At 41.4% G+C, this 19,203-nt stretch overlaps 1 protein-coding gene across 2 annotated transcripts in view; it reads right to left on the bottom strand.

Moving 5' to 3' along the window:
- srcin1a (SRC kinase signaling inhibitor 1a) overlaps positions 1-19,203 on the bottom strand; it is a 128,150-nt gene that overhangs the window by 26,993 nt on the left and 81,954 nt on the right. For both annotated transcript variants that reach the window (XM_059348938.1, XM_059348939.1), the window contains exons 6-13: positions 11,426-11,621; positions 10,660-10,671; positions 9,949-10,244; positions 6,802-7,616; positions 5,749-5,850; positions 5,217-5,344; positions 2,782-2,802; positions 1,900-2,060 (exon numbers count right to left, since the gene is read on the bottom strand). In XM_059348938.1, coding sequence (XP_059204921.1) covers positions 1,900-2,060; positions 2,782-2,802; positions 5,217-5,344; positions 5,749-5,850; positions 6,802-7,616; positions 9,949-10,244; positions 10,660-10,671; positions 11,426-11,621 — 1,731 coding nt within the window. The remainder of the gene's footprint in view (positions 1-1,899; positions 2,061-2,781; positions 2,803-5,216; positions 5,345-5,748; positions 5,851-6,801; positions 7,617-9,948; positions 10,245-10,659; positions 10,672-11,425; positions 11,622-19,203) is intronic.

A 19,203-nucleotide genomic window follows, 5' to 3' on the forward strand; every position in this document is an offset into this window, starting at 1 on the left:
AAGAATTCAATATTGGAGACCAATTCAGCCAATTTTCTACAACTTTGTAGCAATCTGTGGAAGGATAACAAACCAAATGTAGAGTGCATAATGTGCTCTAATATTCTGTATGTCTTGCATGTTAACAATGAGGTATGAAGAGCTCTGCAAAGAGCCACTCTTTGTCATTCAGACTAATAAAAATGATGCAACTTGATTCACTGAAAATTATTCATCACAGCCTATTGTGACAGAAGCGCCAGCTGCTGACATTAAATTATATCAAAAAGAGATCTAACCAATCAAATGAAAGGGAACAGGAGACAAATTATTACCTAGAATATCATAGAAATATTTTAAATAAAATTAAATATATCTGCATGAATAAATACCACTGATAATAAAACAAAAAAGGAAACAAACAGGCTCTTTAAAGACTAATTTTGCTGATTTTAAACCGGCCGGTTGACATCATTCCAATGCTCCCAGAGTCTATTGTTCCTCCGCTTTAAATAGAACATAACGGGAACCTAAAAAACAACCCAGCTCTGTATTTAAAATGACATAGGCTAGGCCAGTGGTTTTCAACCAGGGGTCAGAGGACCCCAAATGGTCCTTGAGGGAGTTCGGGGTGGAAAAAATGGGACATAGTCCATTTTCACGATTTAAGTCATTATTTTCACATGGTACCTGAAGGGAAACCAGGCGGCAACCTCCGGGTCTGAGCAGGGAGGCAAACCAGGAAGTGCCATAAGCTACAATCTACCAAAAATTCCAGCAGGGGGTGCTAAGTTTGGCTGCAAAAACATTTCTGTCCATTCGTTTCAATGCAAAATGAGAAAACTTTTCACTTGATTTATTACCTCAGAATTTTTTTTAGGATAAGACTATGGTCTCAATCGCTAGTAAAAAATCTTCTTCAAGACATTTTCATGTTAATAGTTCAAATAGTGGCCCCATTTAGAAGAAAATAGGAGATAAAGAATCATATGATTTGGGGCGTGGCTATCTTTGATTGACAGGTGGCCAACAAGACGAGCCATTACTTTTTCTTAGGTAAGTAACGTACATTTTGTTTTTGTTTTTTGCTAGCCAAAATGAACATCCCAGTTAATGCTAACATGAATTAGCAGCGGCTTCTCTCAGTCAGGTTGAGGTGTAGAGAGGCTGTAGCCAATGATCAGATCCCTCTCCTCCTCCACAGTCCAAATATGGTCTGCTCCCCGTATCGGAAACAAGATAGTGACACAAGATGGCGAAGAGTGTAACGCTGAACTCGATGCTTCCAACGGGTAGTCCGCACACCAATGAGTGAAGTCACGGTCTCTACATCCATTACTTATATACAGTCTATGAGGGAAATCCTATCAAAGGTGGGTCTGTGACCTAATGTGCATCAATTTAGTGGTCCTTGACACGAAAGAAACATTGGGCTAGAGTAAGGATTAGTTTAGGAGACTATAATCATCTCTTTATGTATGGTGAACCGCGCCAAAACATATTTGGTAGAGTGGTCGTCAACTGATCGTAAGGTTGGTGGTTGGATCCCCGACCATGGCAGCCTACATGTTGTAGTATCCTTGGGCAAGATACTGAACCCCAAATTGCTCCCTATGCTGTGTTCATCGGTGTGTGAATGAATTCCCAATGGTGGCAGGTGGCACCAGTGTGCCCTGGTACCCCCTTGCCACCAGTATGAATGTGTGTGTGAACGGGTGAATGTGTGCAGTCTGTAGTGTAAAGCGCCTTGGATAAAAGCGCTACATAATTGCAGTGCATTTGCCAAATTACCATTTATTTTATCCCTTAAATATAAGGTCATAAGAATGTTTGACCAGTTAAATGAGAGGAAACAAAGCAACATTTCACTTCAACAAACAAAAAAATGATTTTCTCGATGGATACTTCAACACATTATACCTGTATCTTGCGAAGCTGGCCGAGTTGTTTGCGCAGGTCGGTGGCATTCTGCTGCAGACCGTGCAGGTGGAGCTGCATCTGCAAGCGGCTGGCGCTGTTCACCGGGGTTGTGATAGAAGGAGGCGGAGGCATCAGAGCCAGAGGTGCCGATGGTGTGTGAGCTGCCAATCACAGAGCAGGATATGGGGGGGTCACAAGGAGGTTGTGTAGAAACAAATTGGTTAGTTTACCGGGGCTGTGCTCCGGTGAGGTTCGAGGCCAGCCAGTATGACACACAGTACAAACAGTAACACACACACACACACACACACACACCGCATAAAGGCTCAAAGAAAGTACATATATAGAAAATCCGGGCACACACTGAAAAAAATACAGTGTGTGAATGCAAAAAAAGCGCCATATCCACAAAACTTTAATAGTCCATTGGGAGAAACGTGAGCTCATGCTATTAGTAACCCATAAAGAAGTGCAATTAGTCTATTCAGTAGTGACACACAGGGGGATAACCATGCTCTTATCTTAACACAGGGCTTTGTGAGTATGGCCATAGACTCCCCAGCTATCCTCACACACACATCTGCCTCCTGAACACACACACATTTACAAAGGAGAGCCTAGTCTGTGACAAAATAACCCCCTGAAATTCCCAAAGGAAAAACCAAGCACAGATTCAAAAAGGTAGAGACAAGACAGGAGAGAGAGAGAGACAGAGAGAGAGAGAGGGAGGGGGGGGGATTCGCTCTCCGGAAAACCAGCCAGGAGTAAAACGTGAGGATAGACACCGCCAGCTACCCAGCAACAACACACACCCATACAGAGAGCAGAGAGATGTCTGAGAGGAGAAATTAAAAGGGCGATAGAGTAGGAGATGGCAACTACCTTTCTTCTTCAGCCGGCCAGCTGGAATATAGAGAGAGTGAGCCAGTTACCGAGAAATTAATGAGAGGGTGATAGACACACAAAGAGGGAGAGGAAAGTCTTAAAAGTTCATATTTACAGAATGATGATCCTGGAGAGATTTTTTATTGACTACACAGTGAAAATGACTCCGGTGATGGCTTAGTCTTTTGGCGGTGCATTATTTTGTGAGGAAGCTTCAAAGACTACCGTGTCCTTGCACCGGCGCTGCGAAGGTCTGGCCACCAAAAAGGTTTGTTTGTGCCAAAACTGCACTACAAAATTATGAACGGAAACAGGAATGAGACAAATAAAAGAACAGCAAGAAGATGAAAGGGTTTAATTCAGAAATTCTGCAGTATTTGCAGCCTTCACCGGTTGGAAAATGATTCATACCAGTATTTTAGTACCATGTAAGTTTGTTTTACTGAGAAATACACTAAAATTCAATCTCCATGCATCCAGTGCAGAGATAGTAAATAAGTGAAAAAAAGAAGCCCTCCAAATACTTCAAAGCTGTCTGTCTTATTACCTTGCCAAGGAGGTTATGTTGACAGTTTGTTTGTTTGTTTAACACCTTTCAAAAGCTCCAAGCTGTTAGAAGGTATACATTTTCAGTTTTTGTCAGAGCCTTGCCAGCATTTCCCCTCCTGCTTCCTGTTTTTGTGCTTAGTATGGACAAAAACTTCTCCACACTGGACACGTTCATGAAATTAATGAAATTAAATTCCCAAGAATTGGACTGCTTTAAAGTCACACTATGACCTATAACTTTAACTATTCTAAAAAGTAAATTTGACCAGCTATAAGTTCTTAATAGCGTGTGTTGAAATGGTGATGAATCCTCTGGAATGAAAGTCTTCAATAACTCCAGTAGATGACGAAAGACAAAGACAGTGAAAGAGAAACAGAAAAAAGGAAAGGGGGATGAATGACTAAGAAATCTTGGTGCATCTTGGTTCAGTGCATTTGTCTGTTTTCACAATTGTGTTTTTCATGGGCCTATACGAGACAAAACAACTGCACAGAGCACCTTTAAGGAGTTTGTTTCTGTGTCTTTCCAAACGAACTCTGGAGCAGTTTGTTTGTGGTGGGAACATGATCCAACGTGAACCAACTACGACAAGCTTAAGCTAAATCGCTCCTGATGCAGCAGAGCACCCAAACGTTTGCAGCTTGTGTAATAAGCAGTATAAAATTTTAATTTTTTTCAAAATATTTCCTTTAAGTGAAATGTTTCTTTCTCAAAAATACATTTGCAGTATTTACTTTCTTGCTCCTGTCCCAGACACGTGGTTTTTTAGCATTTTTTGATTTTTTTTTTTGTTGAAAAGAAACTGAACAATTTATCAAAGAGCAAACAAACTATAGATGTGAAACCCCCCTGAGACAACATATAAAGGGGGTCTTGGCCTGCGTCTGAGCAAACTCTGATGTGGTTTGTTTGTGGTTTGATAGCAATAACCAAACACACACTTTTTTGGAAAGCATGACTCTTCATAAGAAGTCAGTAGAATTTGATTTCTCTACTTGGTTCCTGTTGACGCAGAGTGACCATTGCCAAAACTGTCCAGTCAATGAGTTACATGTCAGTCTGTATAATTATATGTTTACAGCTCTTTGTCTGTTAGTTTAAAGTCAGTAGCCATGTTTCCACATTTTCCATTTAAGAAAATGCAAATTAGAGACGTTTCCATCAACTGGCGAATAAACAAAGTTGCATTCACATACTTTGGTCAGAAGATGGCAGTGTAATGTATTGCTGTAGGCTAATCCGTCAGTTAACAGTAGAAGAAGTACAGACTGCACTAGAGACAAAAAACAACAACAAAAAAGAAATTGCTTATCAGACAACTTTGTTGGATTCAATTGGACAACTTATAACTGTTCTTTCATGGCAGCTTGTCTTGAAACAGATGATCAGTGTGAGTTAAATGTTCGCGATGTCAGAACCACAAAGAGTTTCCATCTCCCATTTAGTGCATTAACTAATTTTCAAAAAGAGACAAAAAACACCTCAAATGTGCGTAAAAACGTTCATGATTCCATCAAGATTATCTCATGCGAATCTTCAAAATCGAATCATCGAAATAAGTTGATGGAAACACAACTAGTGTAGTGTAGTCTGGAACAGAACTACAGAGCAGCCGATCATTTGTTTCACAAAGTTTGGACCAACTGAACTGAACTGCCAGTGTGAAAGCGCCTTTAAAAACCAACGACAACTCAAGCGAACAGTTGATAAAGACAGGAATAAATTTGTCATAAACCGGGAGATCCCCATCACTGCTTGTTTGTGTCCATTATCCTCTTGAAAATTCCAGTGACATAATTTCTAAACAGATCACCACAGCAGTGTTGTTATTAACAGGAAGGCTGGTTTGGCACACGGGTCACATTCACACTACTGTACTCACTTCCAGTGGCGGAGCCGTCGCTGTTGGTTTCGGTCTTCTCGCTGGAAGAAAAAGGTAATGGCCGTGAGAACTCGGTCCCTTGGTCCGGAGGGCAGCCCGCCATCATGCAGAGACGCAGCAGGCCGCATCTGAGGATCAACGGCCACAGGGCAAGGCAATTACAGTGCTAACGCTAACAGCGCTACTGCTGGACACTATCAGACTGATTACATTAACAAGTTATCTTCTTGTTAATGAGCCCTTGTTGTGTCGATGATAAAAATGTTCCATGTAAATGAGGAACTCAAAATCTACTGAGGCTATCTTACACATCTTTATGTATTAATGCCAAAATCAATACCTCTGTGCCCTGTAGCTAATGTTCAGTGCTCTGTGCTCACACAAAGTAATGTACCACTTCACTGCTATGGAGCTGATAAAGGCTCTGATAATAGCCTGCCTCTGTTCCTGTCGATAGTGCTGCCTATGTGTCTGAGCTAAAGCTGCGTCTGTGTGTTTTGGAGGGTTAATGGGGTATAATGGAGAGTCTTACGTGCTGTCACTGTCTGGAGCTCTGGTCAGCACACTCTGGACCAGGCCAGTGAGGCTGGCTATCTGCTTCTCCATTGCCTCCATACGCTCCAGACGATGATCTCTGCAAAAAAGCCACAGATGCATCACCAAACGCCGACGGCGGAAGCAGGCGAACGCTTAATTATAGTGCTGTAGAGTAAGCAATAAACTTAATGGTAAAAGTTGCTAACTACTTCGGTTGCCCTCAGTGTCAACCACTCATACAAAAAAATAAAGAACAGGGTACAGCAAAAGCATCGCAAAATAAATACATTTTTTATATTTGTTGAATTAGTGATATTTAAGTATTGCTGTTACAGTCAGAGTTGGGATCAGCTTCGCACAAGCATCTTTTCTGGAGACAATTTGAGTAGTTGCCGATAAACACCACAACCAAAAAATGCACAAAATGTGCATACTGATTCAACAGTTAAACCTGAACGAAAAACAAAAAAGCAAATATCTGATGCACTGGGACTGTCGAGTATCCCAAGACATTAAGCTGGATGGAAAATTATACTGCAAAAGTGACACATCAAGGTTACTAGTTAAAAGTAGCACACTGCACTACTTATTCCTTTATGGCATATTTTTATCATTAAGCTGACGTATAACTAAATAGTATCTAAATTACTCAGAATATAAAGGGACTAAGGTGGCTGATGCCTGGTTTCTAGTCTGGCAATCACTTTTAAAAATAAGTGTTGAGCCCTCAATAATGCTTTATTCCCATGAACTTGGTTTTAAATATCTGCTTGTAAACAAATAGGTCACAATCAGAGTTTAAGAGAACAAAAATAGAAAGATTATAATGAAGACATTTAAATTCTGCTGATCCTCCTAATTAGGATTGTGTGAGCGTGGTTTGAAACAAGAGCAAAAAGATTTTATGCAAAATATGCACTATTTCTTTTCAGATTTCTGTTTATGTTGTCATCACGCAGAGGCTGATTAAGTAAAAAATGTTCTCAGGACATGCTTTAAAACAATACAAAATAACTTAATGAAATTCAGCAAACAGACTCGTACTGACCTGCTGCTGTCAGGGTCCTGTCCAGACAGCGAAGAACCAAAGCCAGGCGTGGCCCTGCCGCCCTCCCCAGGCCCAGCTGTCAGACACAGAGGCTCTGAACTGGAGCTGGGCCTTGACTTTGGGCTCTCCACAAACACAGAGGAGGAGGCCGAGTCCTTGCGGAAGGTCTGCCTGACAGGTGAGGCTCTGCTGGGCGAGCTGGAGTACGAGTCCCTGTCTCTTAGCTGCATGTCAGGGATTTTCTGCGGGGATGAAGGCGGCATGCGAAAACCCATGCCCAGTGTGGCTGAGGAGTATGTGTCAGAGTAGAGTGAACCTCCAGGCTTGTACAGAGAGTCCTCCAGGTCCCCTTGAAGAGCGGCAGCTGAGTAGGTGCTGAGGGAGCGCACAGAGCCACGGCGGTACAGGCCACTGGAAACAGGAAAGCTAAAGGGGTCACCGATGGCAGCTAGCGACTGTGTGGAGGCGATGCTGAGGCGGCCTTCATGCATCAGGCTGTAGGGGTCCGCATACAGACCCTCGCTCTTCATCAGTGCCATATTTTTTGCAGAAACTTCTTCATCAGGCTTGACATCGCGGCGCTCCAGGATGGCGCTGGGCGAGGGAGACAAGCCCGCGTTGGCAGCATGGCCGGCTGAGGGATGGTGGGGGTGTCGGGGCTGTTCATGCTGGCCGTGGGACCCGGTGAAGGATGGAGGACGGCCGCCACTGTAGGAGAGGCGAGAGCGGGATGGAGAAGCCGAGGCTGTAGAGGAGGGGAGGGTGTTGAGGCGGCGAGTAGGGGAGGAGTCACGAGAGGAGTACACCATCTCCCTCTGAAAAGAGCAAGGGACAAGGGTTAACATGGATACCTACGGATGAGAGTGCTGTGTTTCCTATGCCTTAGTTTTACATGAAAACGTCCTGACTGACACTAAATGGGCTGTCACAGTCAGTGACCAAAGGCCAAAAGGACCAATTCTGCATCCAAATGCAGAAGTCATTCTCTAAAAAACATTGTTTTCTGTTGTTTTTTTAAAATGTATTATTAGGCATATTATTAAAGCTGTATCTGGCCAAAATTGACATTTTTCAGGAGGTGACACACACCTATTTTGCACGATGTTGTAGGGGTGAAAGCAAGAAAAGATTTAAGAGCCTGAAAAGTTGTCCTGTACAAAATATTTACAATATATTAAATTAAGGAATATATCAATTTAAAAACTGCTCTATGCCTGAAATCAGGCATGGTGCCTGAGAAGTTTAAGGGCTGCGCTGTTCAACATCTACTTTATTTACCTGCAAGGCAAATTCAATTTTCCCACTCTGTTGTTCTAGATATTCACACAGACAAAGGCCCAAAATTGGATTTTTATTACATTACTACAAGCGGGTGATGAGTCCAATCGCAAATCCAAACATACCGGTACGTATATTTATTCTATTAAGTAGAGTGATAAAAAGTAGCAGCAGAAAAAGCGACTTATTTAGACCAAAAAAGTGACAACTGAATACATCTCTGTCGGAGTAGCTATTACTTTCTTCCTCCTGCCTTTCTTTGTAGAGCATCATAACGCTGTTAAACATGCCCTAGTAATTTTTTTTTCAACCCACCTCTGCTTCTGTTTTCCTCCTGTTGTGATTTTTTTTTTTCATTTCTGCAGCTTTAAAAAGCCAAACACTCTGTTTTCCCTTGTCACATAACTGCTTTTGTTGCTTTACTCATCCCCGTTTTTCGTTTTTTTCCCATTTGCTTCTCTGCATCCCAGCTAACCTTGTCATGCAGAACAGAGAAAATCCAGGAGCGTGACTAAGGAATTTGTGCTGCTGAGCTGTTATGCCCAGAGACAAATATACATACTGTACATTTACATAACTACATGAGGTGGTCTGGTCGCACAAACTGTGTGGACACAACTTAAACAAGCAGAGAGATAAAGACACAAGTTGTTCCACATGCCAGCACCAGACACATCATGCACAGGGTAAATTAATGACGTGCTTGTTAAGATGCAGCCTGCGTTTATTCTCCAACACTTGAAAAGGAGAGATGGACTGTGGCTGTGCATGTAACACTTAGTGTGAAAGCTGATGGGTTACTTTGATGATTCTTGGTTTTGCCCAATTAAGTCTTTTAAAAAAAAAATCATGCTTTTAAGATTTCCTGGTTTCAAACTCAGTTTCAAAATGTAGATGTGCTTCGGCAGTTTAATGTGGGCTGCTCAGCTCTTTCTTTAACTTGTATTTTCCTTTCCTGTTTCTTTTGTACACAGCAGGGATGGGTCACTTAGAAAATCCTAATAGTAATAGTCACAGTTTGGGGCATGTTTGTATTGTACCATTTAAGATTCAGACAGATACAGATTGCAGCCAAAACAACAACTTGACAATGAAGAAGTGACTTTGTTCCTTGTGTTCTGAGCCCGAATTTTGTAAAGGCAAACCAGTGTTAACTTCTTTTGGCAAACAAATACATAAATCAAAAGCATATTGAAATTTGCAATGCCTTCTCTCTGAACCAAAACTGTACTGAACCGAAAACCATTACCTCAAAACTATGATATGAACCGAACCATGAATTTTGTGAACCACTCCACCCCTAACACACAGACACAAACAAGCATGCATGCATGCACAAACACATAAAGCATACAGTACAGTACATGCACACACAATATACACAGGCATAATCGTTTTTCACTGCCTGTTTGCATGGTTAATAGCGGTTGTATTCTCAGTATTGTGTGAATAATGCAGATGGTAAGCACGGTTTTGTATAAAATAATTAAAAAAAGGTTTCCCTCAGGCTTCCTTGATCTTCAATGAAGCGGAAATAGCTTTGGATGTTAAAATATGCTCATTTCACAGAGGAACATTGTTCTCTGGTGTCTGCACAGCAACAGATGGCCTACTTGAAGATAAGAAAATGCATTTCCAGGAGGAATACCTGTTAAATTACTAACCCACATACACCACAACAGCCTGTCAAAGTTAACATTGAAATATAAAATGCACTATTACAGACGAAGGAGCACACTGCTGCTCTTTATGTATAGGAACAGCAGTATAGTTCTCCCTGACAGTGGAGTTGTCAAACATCAGTCTAGCAGATCAGACAGCATTCTTCCCTAGAATAACCTATTCACCTCCCAGCTCCCCCCTTCTTACCCGCAGGTCTCCGTTAGCCAGGTGTGCAGCAGCAGGGTAGGAAGCGTAGATGGGCTCTTTGCGGTAAATCTTGATGATGCTGCGGTCCTGGATGTCCCGGACGTCCTCCAGCTCGTAGAATACGTTGCGCGCCTCGTCCTTGATCAAGATGGCCGTGTTGGGGGACTTCAGCATACCTGCTGTCAACTTCTGAGGGAACATGTGCACGATGAGAGCGTGCAGCGTGTCCAGACTGCTCAGCTCGTGGGTGATGTGAACCCGGCGTGTCTCATCTCCGTACTGCAGGAACAGCACACCTAAAACAGAGTGAGAGGGGAGAGATGGTTTAGTCAGAAGGCGATGGCGTTTCTGGATGGAAAGAAAAGCTAATAAATTCTGCCGAATTTTGGAGCAGTTTTTTGTGTCAAGTGTTCTGTTCACTTTTATTATCACATGTCAGCATATTTATTAAGAGTAAACTTTATTTCTAAATGTGAGAAAAGGGCTGCAATAGCTGTGTGAGAATTCACAGCTTAAGGTGCAAAGATGCCCATTTAAGCCAAGTGAAATTTTTACTACTTTTCTTCAAATGGCACTTTTACTTCCTGTTAATATTCAAAATGCAGTAATGGATAATAAATGATTCCCAAAAAGCCCCACTTCATGGAAAACTTTGTCAGATGCTGCAACCCTTGATTTTAAAGGTAAAGATGAGTCTGACGCCTGACTAACCTGAATATTCATCTTCATACACCCAGGGGGACAAACAAAAAGAACAAACAAAGCAAAGAAAAGACCAGTGATTAAAAGTCAAGCAAAGTAAGCGTGATATTGCAGACGAGTTGGGGAGAGAAGAAAACAAAGTGGTTAGTACGAAGACATGGAGAGGAGAGATCATTCTGTCTGACCTTCTTCAGTCACTGCCACTTTAGTTTTACAGCCCCTTTTTTATTTAAACTCTCACTGTACCTGATGTAACACCCCTCCTTGGTCTTTATGACTCTGCACCAGCCTCTCACTAATCCTGTCTAAACTCCCAAGGTCCTTTTATAGTAAACCTGTTTTCAAAAATGCCGTATAGTTGAAGAAAAATATATTCCTAGTCCTGTGTGATTAACAGCAGGCATGCAGTAATTCAGTCATCAAAATCACTACCTACGTACCTCAACAAAATATCATGCTTTAATGACTCCATAGCTAATATAATTAACTGTACTTTAAAGCTCCTTGTACTCCTGCACACATTCTGCATGAATATATTAGGAGTATATTGCATGCACTGGAAAAATATAAACTTTTTTTTCAGCCTTTGTTAAAGAAAGTTGTGTTATCTGAGTTAGAGTAAACTGAAACTGTTACAGTAAATGAGGTGAGTATAAAACATTCTCCCATTTCTCCCGAACAACAGCTACAGGAGATAAACACATCGCCGTAAATCTGGCTAGAGTTCGGCGAGCATGTTGTGACAGAGCCTGCCAGCAGAGCTTCAAATCTTAACCTGGAGATCGTAGCTTATTCTGGCTGGCAGAGCGGGACAGTGGCAGGCTCTGGCGAAATCGGTTCATCCGGTTGAACCCGATGGGGATGTCGGCCTCTGACATGGTCTCCAAGGATTCAGCCGAGGCAAAGGAGAGCTTGGCGGCCTGGTCGGCAAGCCCAGACTGGGTAGACTGGGAATGCCGGGGACTGCGGCTCTGCGGGAAGGAGAGGACACACAATCATTTAGTGAGAGGTGAAATCAAGGCGGAGAGAATGAATTGGACAGGGCCAATGGAGTAACACCAAGCGGAAAAGAGACAGTGAGCACACAATGAGACACCACACAATCAACCACATAACAAGATTAACGAGACCTTGACAATGGTTTAGCTACCAGCCATTCACTCAGAATTACCAGCGTCACAGTATCTGACATCAGTTGAATGCTGCGGCAGAAAAGCACAATATAGTTCTTCTCAAATGGCACAGCACTCCAGGGCACCAGCGTTTATGAATCACCTACGGTGGTGGGTAAGGAGCAGAATTAAGCCGGAAACTGTGCTCTGGCTCAACATAAGTTATGTCATGTTTGCTCCACTTTGCACACCTCCCGCACGCCCGCATCCAAACTCTTCTCCCTGTGCGGCAACAACTTTAAATGAGCGCTTGTGGGATGGGAGGGGAAGCTCATGCAAATCCAGGGCTGTCACTGTTGGTTTATCCTGCTGGCCTATGCCCAGGCGTCTCCCACTGAAAGACTGTTAGTGCAGCTGGGGCTGAGCTCACTGAACTGACTCCCTGATCCCCCACCGCTGTAGCGTCTCCTCCAGCTCAGAGGCTGCTGTAATGAGCTCCCAGAATGCTGTCTGCTGGTTGTTTGGATGGCAGAGGCAGACACATCCTTAGCTACAGTACAGTAGCTGTGCCGCTCTCCTCCTCCTTGCATCATGAACACAACTGTTTCCCTCTTTCCAAGGATTTCTTTCTCTCTTCTCTGCTTGAGTCAAAACTGCAGCATGGATCTACTGAGGATTTCATTAAAGTGAGATTCTGACAAAGATACACAGAACACATACGTTCATTGATGATTTTGCTAATATTAATACTAGGATTAAAAAAAGAGTAGACAATATCTCTTTCTATAGCACAGCAAAAAGATACAACGTCCTTGGCACAGAAAATAGATTTGTCTTTTCTTTTTTCTAATTGGCAGCACCTGCAAAAAGTGTTGGTGCAGATAATCTGTGCAGCCTTGGGTTGAAAATCCCATTGTAAATCTGTATTTTGATAGCTTCGATGCTTAATGCAATCAAATATTTAAATAGTGGAAATTGCATCAATTTAAACCCTTTGGTATTGAAAAGTATGGCTCCTCACAGGAGGCAATGCTGCACAGTTAACTATAGATTACATTCATATACATTTGAATAATTCATTTTTCAATCCAAAAAATGTAAAAAATTAAAAAATTAAAAACTAGTAGTAGGCCTCTTCCCATTGATTGTTTTGCCTGACCAACAGTCAAAAACCCCAAGTTTTAAAAACAAACAAACAACAACAACAACAACAGCAAATCGTCACACAAGACAAGCTGCCACAATTTTTTTTTTTAACCCATGCAACCAGACATACCGGTACTCCATAGTTGGCAATACCAGTCTGTGAATTAGTCCAGACTGAAATATCTCACAGCAGAAATTTTGTACAGACATTCATGTATGTAGTTGTAAAAGCCCAACTAGGGGCAGGAGTTGAAAATTAGCTGAAGCTATATCTCTATATGCAGCACATCAGATGCATGCCCTGTATCTATGCTAACTGCATTGTCCCTATCAAATAAAATAAAATAAAATTAGTTCAATCTTTGGTTCCTGCAAATACCTGCAAAGCTCCGATCAGCTTACACCTTACTCTGTGTTTGGTGCTAATCAACCTAATTTATTGCCATCATTTTAACTTATTATTGTCTTTTTTATCATTTATATGATAAGTGCTCCCATTACGACAAATTATTTTATTGACTAGTTAATACATTCTCTGATCCAATACATTTAATTATAACACTGTCCCCCTTTGTTAACCTACATGTGACAACTGTGCCTTAGTCGAGCCTCACAGAGCCACTAGCATGACTTTAGACTCTTGTTGCTTGATAAATCGATACCAATAACTCATGTAACTAATTTATCAGTGGACTAAATGACTTCATAAATCAACTGATCAACTAATGTCTGCTGCACTATAGTAACCTAAACTAAATGAGCCGCAGAAACATGCAACTACGACTATCACTGCTAATTTGCTCTTTAAATGAACTGCAGTGCCATCATGTGTGTGTTTACAAGGCAAGTTACAAACCCCCGTCATGACTGGGAAGCTTAACAATCCTTTTTATAAAGCACGCTCCCTTCTGTCACTATCATACATAATTCAGTCACACACACAAACACACACAGAAGGATAGTGGTGGTGTCCAGTGATAGTGGTGGCAGACAGTGTCTGAGCACGCAGAGGGACGGTGATGCTGACAGATAACCCCCACCGTGTTTTCTAATAGGGTCATTTATCTAAACTGTGACCACACTGAACAACTACTCAGCCAGCAGCAGCACAGAGGAGCGGCACGTACTGCTGTGTGTCATATTGTGGCCAGCTACAGTGGGATATGAGAGGCATTATGGGGTTGGATACAGTACAACACAAAGTAAGATTAGAGTTTGATAGGAGTTTATCTTGACCTCCTTTTTGAATCCCTTTTTCCTCAAATATGCTTATGTTTCACCACTTTTAGAAAGCAAAAGTTTGTTATACAGTTCATATAAGTTCTTTTTTATTTAAAGAAATAGCTCAAAAGTTTAACAAATACACTTAATTGCCTTCTAACCAAGAAATGGGGCCACCCACACAGTGAACTGTAATGATATATTTTAATATATTTATATAGAAACGCATAAATAATATATTTTATTAAAAAGCTTTCCGGTCCACACCGCAATGACTGTGGAGAACAATTGTTAGGGTAATTTTCAGAGCAATTTTTTTTTTTTTGGCCATTTTTGGGCTTTATTGATAGGACAGAGTAAAGGGGGAGACAGAGAGGAAGACATGCGGGAAAGGGCTCCGAGTCGGATTCGAACCCGGGCCTCCCATTTTCAGAGCACTTTGATTAACAACAGAAACACTGACAGCCAATCAAATCCATCCAAATTAAACAACAGTCAACTAAATCCAACATAACTCTCTTTTTCTCTTTATTTCTTTCTGTCTTTCTGCACCACAACTATATGGCACAGCAGCGGCTACTTTTCAATTATTTCCTATTCTTAGTATCCATATTCTTATAAATAAAAAATATGATAAATAAGAGCCAAATCAAGAGCTTTATAAATTATGCATCTGACATTTCTGACCACCTCTTTGATGTAAGCTAATTGATGGCATTTAACCGCTAATTCAGAAGTCGAGGGACGTGTGTGGCTCTGACACAGCTGGAGCGTGAGTGTGTGCTTGGTGCCTCTGCTTACAGAATGTTACTGTTCAATGGTGTGAAGGCTGACATCATTATTATTAAAACACATTTTTTGTGGTGTGGGAGGCCCTTAGGAAGGCAAAATGCATACTACTCTCACAGTAAATATGAAGCTATGCAGAGTGGCTGGTTAGCCTAGCTTAGCAAAAAGACTGGGAGCAGGTGGAAAAAGCTAAAACGCTATGGCACTGTACGATAAAAAAAAAAACAGACCAATTTCTGGCTTTGATTCTTAAGGAACTTGTCTCAACCATGAAATAGTCAGACACAAAACCCACCATAAAACAGCTAATTGTCATTATCCTTAACCGGTTATTCGCACTCGGGTCGTAGGGGGCTGGAGCCCAGCTGACACCCTGGACAGGTCGCCAGACTATCGCAGATATCGTCATATAGATACGCTCTCATTCATACCTACGGACAATTTAATTTAGACAATTTAGAGTCACCAATTAAACCTAAGTGCAAGTCCAAGAACCCATGATGACACAACATGCAAACTCCACACAGAAGAGCTGCAACCTCTCTTGCTGTGAGGCGAGAGTGCTAACCACTACACCACCGTGTAGCCCATGTGTGAATCAGTGGTGGAAAAAGTATTCGGATCTCTTACTTCAGGAAAAGTACTATTATCACACTGCAGAATTACTTCACTACAAGTAAAAGTCCTGCATTCAAAACTTACTTAAGTATGAAAATTAAAAGTACTCTTTTTCCCCACTCAGATTGTTGTGTAGATTCCCCATAAATTATTGGATTATTATTTTTGATGCATTTATGTAAATAGCAATTTACATTTGTCGTTAAGGTGGGGCTCATTTTAACTACTAAATATACTGTTATGTGGCTGAATTTATAAACATGCGTAATCATTTTAAATCAATTTTAGTTTTTCATGAAATACTCAAGTAAAGCACAAGTACCTCAAAATTATACTCAAGTACTGTACCTGAGGAAATGTACTTAGTTACATTCCACCACTATTGTGAATGCATGAACATTATTCATGCATGTTCGTGGTCACAGCTATTGCAAATTCACATTTGTTTTCTAGATACATGCAGGCAGGAGACTATCTGATTAAACCACCTTCTTAATGCCAATAAAAACAGGCAGGTGATAAAGTATTTAATAGGAAATTGTTGGAATCAACAAATTACAGGTATTTATCCAAATTGAAACTGGGTCTGTAGTGGAACCAGCTGCCTGAGCCCAACACTGTTATTCAGGAGAAGTAACACAGGGATATATTTGGCATAAAAATGCAATAACAGCTTCCAGTATGAATGGGAATGATTGAAAAGACCACCGTGTGTAAGACATGTCAAAGGAGATTTTTTTTCTCTGAGTATCTACTCTTTTTTCCCCCCCTGCATGCCTGAGAGGGAAACAGACAGCATCTCTGTTTCAAAACCTTGAGTCATTCTACTAGTGCATGTGAGAATTTTATTTCAAGGCTAAAAAAAATGAGGTTGGGGTTTTCTAAGAAAAGGAAATGGGGGAATTGAGAACACAGAGCTGCATGACTGAGCTCGTGCCTCACAATGTTTGCAGACTCAAATTTTAATTTTCTGAACCAGCGGAAAAAATGTGTGAAGGGAAAGTGAATGAGTAATGTTGTAGTGTCTTGACAACTACTACGAACAAGACAATGAAACCCTGATGTATGATTGTGCATAAGCTTATCGCAGCTGTCGTTGTACATGCTCTCAGTCAGTTTGCCTTGTTACAAAAGGCTACAAACATAGAAATCCATATTGGTGGTTTATGTGATATCTCTGCAGTGATTTTGCATTGTAAATATTATATGCGAATACACCATCTGGTCATGCATCTGGCCCCGCTAGACATGCCAGTCTTACACATGATGCTGTTCACAGCCTCCTCTGAGGGAAAACTGGTTCTACTCCCTTCTTATTTTCCTCCACAATCCTCCCTCTACACCTCCCCTCCTTCCACCTCAGCCTTTTCTTTTAGAGTGATCTAGACTTTTTTCAACAGCACTCAATTACTGTCGAGAACTCTACACTGTTATAAGGGCACGGCGAAAGAGAGGAACAAGTAGGGAACAGGATGATCTTACAAGAAACAGAAGCGAATGGAGTGGAAAGCAGGACAAGGCAGCCTGACAACAGACCTTAGGCTACAAACTGCATTAAACTCAATGCAACCACCCACCATGTCGTTTCTTGTTTTCACATTCACATGCACACACACACACACACACACACACACACACACACACACACAGACTGGGAAACTCAGTTTTAAGGTCAAGTGATGGTATATGGATTTTTATGTTTGGGAGAGCACATCTCGGCCAACTCTTTCTGACATTTTTATGTTGTCTTACTTAGTCTGCAAACCTCTTAACCTTGTGCAACAGAGACTCTTTTTTCAGCTTCCCTTTAAGTCATCTTAAAAACTGATTTACCCACAGAATATTTTTACTAAAGAGATGCAGAGGAAAAGAGCAAACAGTGTGGGTGCTTCCATGTTGGGTAAAGGTACATTTATCCTTAAACCATTAAGAAAAATGTTAAGGTATGTTTTAAGAAGTGCCCAAAGCTGTAAAGCCTTCCAGCACTGTGCAATGAAAGAATGAAAAAAATCCCAAATTATTAGTATTTTCAGCATACTGCAATTCAAGTAGTCTGAGGACCCGTTTACACGAGGACGGTCTGAACAGAAGACGCAAAAGTGGCGTTGCGTCTTCACTTTTTATTCCTCGTTTAGACGAGCATTTTCGGGAGGAAATCTGCTGCATACGGTGACGCAAAAGTGTGTGAAATTGGATTGTATGCAGCCAGGCGGCATCACTTAAAGCCATAAGAGCATCTTTGGGCATGCAGAAGTTTTCACGCCACACATTTTCATCAGCTACTCCTTCCACAAAGTTCTCCACCATCACTAGATCTCCCAGGTCTCGTTCACAGCCGTCTGGCTCGCCTCCGACCAATTGCTGCATCCAGAATGTGATAGAGGTAATTCCAGATCCTTCTCTGTTCACTAATACTATCTCTACATATCCTGTACATTTGGTGGAAAGACTCCTGTAAGTTTATTAGAGCTGCCAGAGCAGCTTGAAGGTCCCACGCATGGAAATAATCCCACGTTTCTTTATTTCCTGTACTGGAGCATGTATGTGACGTAAACACATACGTGACGTGAGTAGATCAGATCAGAGTTTTGTGTCTTGTCAGTGTAGACGACACGCTACGGAGGAGAGGATTTAACTTTTCCACTTTGGAAGGTGGTTTCAGATTTTTGCGTCTTTAAGCCCCCAAAACGCCGTCACCGCCTAAACGAAAGGCACTTCCGATAAAATATTTTGTCGTTTTTACCCGCGAGCGTCCTCGTGTGAACGGGGCCTGAGAGAAAACTAGACTTCTGCACTTGCTCTTGGCTCTGTTTTCATTCTTCAGAAACTTTGGCCAATTCTAGGTCATTTCAGAGTGAGGGTGTTCCTTTTAGTTCTATGAATGCAGATTCACACCCCTTCAGATGGTAAAAGCCTGATTCAATGGCGGAAAATCCTGCAGAAGAAGTTGCTATTCCAGCATTGGCAACAACTGCATGACTGCAAAGCAATCCAACCCGTACAGCGTGAGCATAAAAGTTGCATGCTGTGCAGAAAAGCAGGTATTTAGTCTAAGTTAAAGCAACATATAATAGAGGACAATGCAAGTGAATAGGGGAAATGTATAGATAGTACCATGCAACTTATCATGGTATAATTTTAAAAAAATGACACCAATACCAAGAGAGTACTTCATTTGATAGCTTTTTTTCTGCTTCATTTGATACCCATCATATGAACGGATGCATTCAGTTGTGCGAAATGCCACCACCACTCCCATCCATATAAATTTTACACGAATATATTACACGCTAAACTGCTAACTCTGTCAAATAATCATGCTAGACTTCACCACACCACAGACTGTATGGGCTGTTGCTGCTGCAGCAGTGGGCCAGTGACACATTGCATTAAAACGAAGACTGCTGATTTGCTGCAAAACCATAAACCATAAACCTAGAATTTTTTCCCCCTACATCTGGGTACAAAAAGGCGATGAAAAAATACAGCGATGTTTTGATTGCAGAAGTTACTTTGTATTGGGTTGCACAGCTCTAAAATTAAGAGAATTATACAGCTCTAAAATCATGCATTACATAACACTATATTTTAATGAATTTAGGAGAAATCTACAGACACGAATAGAAAAAATGTCTGATAATAAACATCTCATTATGCATTTTGGAAG

The sequence above is a fragment of the Centropristis striata genome, chromosome 13 (genome assembly GCF_030273125.1).
Source record: "Centropristis striata isolate RG_2023a ecotype Rhode Island chromosome 13, C.striata_1.0, whole genome shotgun sequence".
NCBI classification, from domain to species: Eukaryota; Metazoa; Chordata; class Actinopteri; order Perciformes; family Serranidae; genus Centropristis; species Centropristis striata.